Genomic DNA, 5000 nt, shown 5'->3' with positions numbered 1-5000 from the left:
GTGTCCCTGCAGCACAAAAGCAGTCATAAGCAGCACAGCTATATTTGTAGCAATAGCCAACAATACATTGTATGGGTCAAAATTATACATTTCTCTTTTATGCCAAAAATCATTAGGATATTAAGATCATGCTCCATGAAGATATTTTATAAACTTCCTACCGTAAATATATTAAAACTTCATTTTTGATTAGTAATATGCATTGCTAAGAACTTCATTTGAACAACTTTAAAGATGATTTTCTCAATATTTAGTTGTTTTTTTTGCATCCTCAGATTTCAAATAGTTATATCTCGGCCAAATATTGTCTGATCCTAAAGCTTATATATTCAGATGATGTATAAATCTCAGTTTCAGAAATAAATGACCCTTATGACTTATGTTTTGTGGTCCAGGGTCACATATGTATAATTTCACAAGTCATTTTTATTTATTTTTAAACAGCAAGCAATCAACTGTAGACTATTTACAAACAATAAATATAAACATACATTAATAAATATAGAATGTCTGAAATAAACTGCCAATATTCTACAGTTGGTTGCTTGCTGTTAATGAAAAATGACAATAAACCTGACTGACTTATTAATATTATAGAAGGTCTTGAAATCGGCTCGTGAAATTATACATTTTGGATGCATTTATAAGTTTTAAACTGTCATAAGTCACAGCTATTTGTATATGGCTGGTGTCCATGTAGTTTCAACAGCGTTATAATAACACTCAAACTGACATTTTTTAATATTAACATATATTAATACATATCTAACACTATATATTAAGAATAAACAGTTATAGCGAATGTAGCGGGAGTCATACGCAGTTCGCGCTACTAACGTGACTGAAGTAGGCGGGGCTAAAGCGCTCTCATCACATGACTGGAACATTCTGCCTTATGACACAGTGAATCTGCGGCCAGACACCGAACAAACACCGTAACTCGGTTTATAACGGACACACGCGCATATAAACAGCACAGATCCGCGCTGCTCGTCTTCAGTACGCGGGATTTCGCACGTAGTGTTCGTCGCTCGGGGTTTAACGCTTTCCTGACGGACTGAGGCATGACGGTCAAACGGAGCTCCGCTGCAGGTGTCTGCTGGACCCTACTGATGGGTAAGTCATCATAACTCTGCCAAAGTTATCATTAAACATCATAAACTAGTCTGAACGTGAAGCCGTGACGCTGTCGAGCGCGATCTCGCTGACGTCAAACTGTCACTAGCTCGCGCCTGACTAACGTTAGTTATTTTAGTCAGTTTGCTGTGTTTTTGTCAGTCAGACTGCGCGTTTGATTCACTTTTGACATTTTATTTCCGTTACGTGCTGCTTTGGGTCGTCTTCTAGAAGTTAAATGACGCGGTCAGTGTGTGTTTTTGCTTTCATTTGCGATGTTTGGACGCGCTGTGACGTCACGCGAGCGGCAGGTCAGCGTCACGTGATCAGAACAATAAGCGCGCTTGCAGCAGCACTTCGGTCCAGTCATTGTTCTGAGCATACTGCGCGCTGATTGGCTGGCTTCCGGAAGAGCAGCGTTGATGTGGTCATTTCAATGTACGTTGCTCGGCTGGAGCAGGTCCTCTAGATGCATGTGACCGATCAGCTGATCTGTAGATGTCATGTGACTAGTCGATCACTGTATAGAGCGCAGCAGTTGTGTGTTGGAAGTAAAACTGCAATTATTTTCTCAATAGGATAATTGATTTTTAACAATAACTTGTAAACCGATAAATACAGACGATGGTTGATGCTTCTGTTAAAGCCATCAGTCTTATTGAGTTTAACAGAGGAACATTATACATTATTCATGATTCTGCACAAAATTCCACCAATCAGATAACCGCGATAAGTAAATAGCGCCATAAGAATGCTTTAGCTCCGCCCACTCCTATGGAGCGCTGCAAATGATGTAATCATATATTTCAACTAAGTATTATGTTATATAACATTATTTTATATTTTGCAATAAACAAACTATATTGTTTATTAGGGCTGTCAAAATGCCAGAAAAACTAAATTCGAATTTTACACTTAATCAATATTCGAATTATATTCGAATTTAAAAGGCATAATTTCAGTTAGGGGTGAAAAAGGCCACAAGAGGGTGCATTGAGCAAAATATTACTAATGCATGTTTATTCAATGCAATAAAGTAACTTGACTATCTGTAAAAAAGTGCATAATGTTTATAAACCAAATATAATTAAGTTGTTTAAACCATTATAAACAAAACAGCATCATGTATGCATCATGAAAGCCAATCACACAGAGTACTTTTTTCTTTTAAAAGCATGAGATGCAGTGGGAGGGGAAAACCGATACAAAGTCTTGAGACATGTTTTTTTAAAAGTTGAACTTGCATTAATTTTACATGCTTTCTAAACATGCCTCTCTCTCGTGTGCGACGCGAGTGCAGCGCTGATAGATGTCCCTCTAGCAAATGCGATAAATATGTGTTTTGTGTGAACGGCTTGGTTTCAGTTTTGATGTAATATCCTCCGCACTTATGTTCTGTTTTACTGCAATATTGTGAATGAACAGCGCAGCAGCACCTCTAGTGGTTCAACTGGATAAGCTCACAAAAACATTAAAAAACAACGACACCTACATCGTCACCGCATCTCGTGCGCCGCTGAAAAGACTGCCTGACGCACACCTATAATTAAACATTCGAATGTGGATTTTTATTTTAAATTTGACAAATATTCAAAAATTTTATTTGACAGCCCTATTGTTTATTAATAATCATCATCTTTAGATGTTTTTTTTCGTTTGGATAATGTCACTGGTAGTGCCTCATGGGATTGTAGTTGAAGTTCACAGTCTTGTCCAATTTTCTAAAACTTTTTTGCTTCAAATCAAAGTTTGTAATGTTGTGGTTCTCATCGTAGCTGCATGGTTTGGTTCATGAATTACAACGGTTAAATGAAGAATAAATATGGCAAAAAAACAAGCAATCTCTTGCAGAAGCAGCAGCCATTAGATCGAATTACTCAAAACCTACTATAATATTAAATGTTGTTTTTTTGAGTGCTGTCACTTTAGCACTGTGGGTAGTGGTAACACCTAAACCAGGCTCACCAGCGGCGCCTTGACCTCCTCTGCGGTTGTTCTTCACACTTGATCTGTGAAACCCTGCGGGCAGAGGATTGATCGTTAGTGTTACCGTCGTGATGCTGCAGGCGCATGTGAGCGGCTGCAGATGTTCATCTCGCACATGATTCACGAGGAACGTGTCTGAAGCTGCTTCAGATGATGGTTGCACAGCAGAATCAGGTGATTCCTGGCTCTAGTGATTCAGCTCATGCTAAAGGAACTCTGCTCGGAGTCATTTATTGTTTGCTTATTTTTCACTTAATAGTCAGAGTTAATCTGTGAGAGTGTGTGTGTGTGTGTGTAGTAGTTTATATTTGTATATTTCTTTGGAAGGAGACCATTACAATAATCCACCCTGCTGGTGATAAAGACATGAACAAGTTTCTCCAAGTCTTGACTGGAAACAAAACATCTAATTCTTGCAATGTTTTTGAGATGATAGTATGCTGATTTAGTTACTGCTTTGACATGACTACTGAAACTAAGGTCTGTCTCCAGAATCAACCAAGATTCTTGACTTGGTGTTTAGTTGATTGAACACTAGAGTCAAGGTATGCATTCACCTTGATAACTTCATCTTTGTTTCCAAATGCAATGGCTTCAGTTTTCTCCTTGTTTAACTGAAGAAAGTTCCTTTCACATCCAACAGTTTATTTCATCAATGCATTGGCAGAGGGAGTCAATGGGGCTGTAGTCGTTTGGAGATAAGGCTGGTAAATCTGGGTATCATCAGCATAGCTGTGATAGGCAATTAGGGCCAAATGTCCTCACCTATATAGTGAAATAATATGCCAACCCACTAGGGGTCGGTGTTGGGTTAGTTAGGGGATAGAAAACATAATTAACCTGATAGAAAATCAGTGGAAGTCTATACAATGTCCAAACAAGTGTGTGTGTGCGCGTTTTTGTGACAAATCAGGACATAGATGTGTGTAATGACGAGGGTATGACGGGTATTACAAGGAGAAGGTGACTTTTCAGGACATTACTCCATGTCCCCACTTTTCAAAACGCTTATAAATCACTCAGAATGAGGTTTTTGGGGAAAGTTGAAATGCACAGTCTCCTGTAAGGGGTAGGTTTAGGTGTAGGGTTGGTGTAGGACAATAGCACATACAGTAAGTACAGTATAAAAACCATTACGCCTATGGAGAGTCCCCACTTTTCACAAAAACGAACATGTGTGTGTGTGTGTGTGTGTGTGTGTGTGTGTGTGTGTGTGTGGTCAAACACTTCATGATTTCATAAACTCCTTCAGTCATGCTGGGATTTCACAAGAGTTCCGCTTCACAGTTACATGATTATTTACACTGCTTCAACTGCAGTTTACAGCGAAAACATGACAGAATTGAGAAAATATAAATAATAGGGATGTAACAGTATTATCAATATTGTGGTCACATGATGATATGAAACAATAGGTCTTCTGGGCAAAAAGTGTAGTTTTTAAAATATATTTAAACGTCTTATTCTAACATAAAAGGTCTTTAAAGTTGTGTTTTGGGTCATTATGCTTTGGCACAGTATCGGTCAAACGAACTCAAGCCGAAAGCACAAGATGCTTCATCTCTTCATCAAGTCTGTTTCTGCTGCGTGTTTCAAAGCGAAGCGACACTTCGTTCAGACGATCAGCTCGTGATCCGGTGTTTCAGAGTGCTTTCGTTCACACTGAATGAATGCAGTCAGCTCCTTTATTTCATGTGATGTGAGTTCAGTGTGTGTTTGGAAACTCAACAGCCACCAGTTCTGCTTTATTTCAGCGGCGGATGATTACAGCGTTTCACTAGATTTGTAGCGAGACGTGTTTTTGTGCCTGTTTTCTTCAAAATAAAAGCTTAAAGTGCAGCATGAATCACTGACAGCGAGCGGTTTAAATGAGTCCAAACTCATATCTCTTTCAAGTG

The 5000-nt window shown here is 38.7% G+C and overlaps 1 protein-coding gene across 1 annotated transcript in view; it reads left to right on the top strand.

Moving 5' to 3' along the window:
- Positions 1 to 859: 859 nt before the first annotated feature.
- Positions 860 to 5000, top strand: part of lamp1a (lysosomal associated membrane protein 1a) — a 15232-nt gene continuing 11091 nt past the window's right edge. Inside the window, exon 1 of the mRNA XM_058774435.1 lies at positions 860 to 1116. Coding sequence (XP_058630418.1) covers positions 1065 to 1116 — 52 coding nt within the window. The 5' untranslated portion in view covers positions 860 to 1064. The remainder of the gene's footprint in view (positions 1117 to 5000) is intronic.

Source organism: Onychostoma macrolepis, chromosome 01, assembly GCF_012432095.1.
Source record: "Onychostoma macrolepis isolate SWU-2019 chromosome 01, ASM1243209v1, whole genome shotgun sequence".
Lineage (NCBI taxonomy): Eukaryota > Metazoa > Chordata > Actinopteri > Cypriniformes > Cyprinidae > Onychostoma > Onychostoma macrolepis.
Note: the sequence above shows the minus strand (reverse complement) of the source record. Positions and strands in the feature narration are given on the sequence as shown.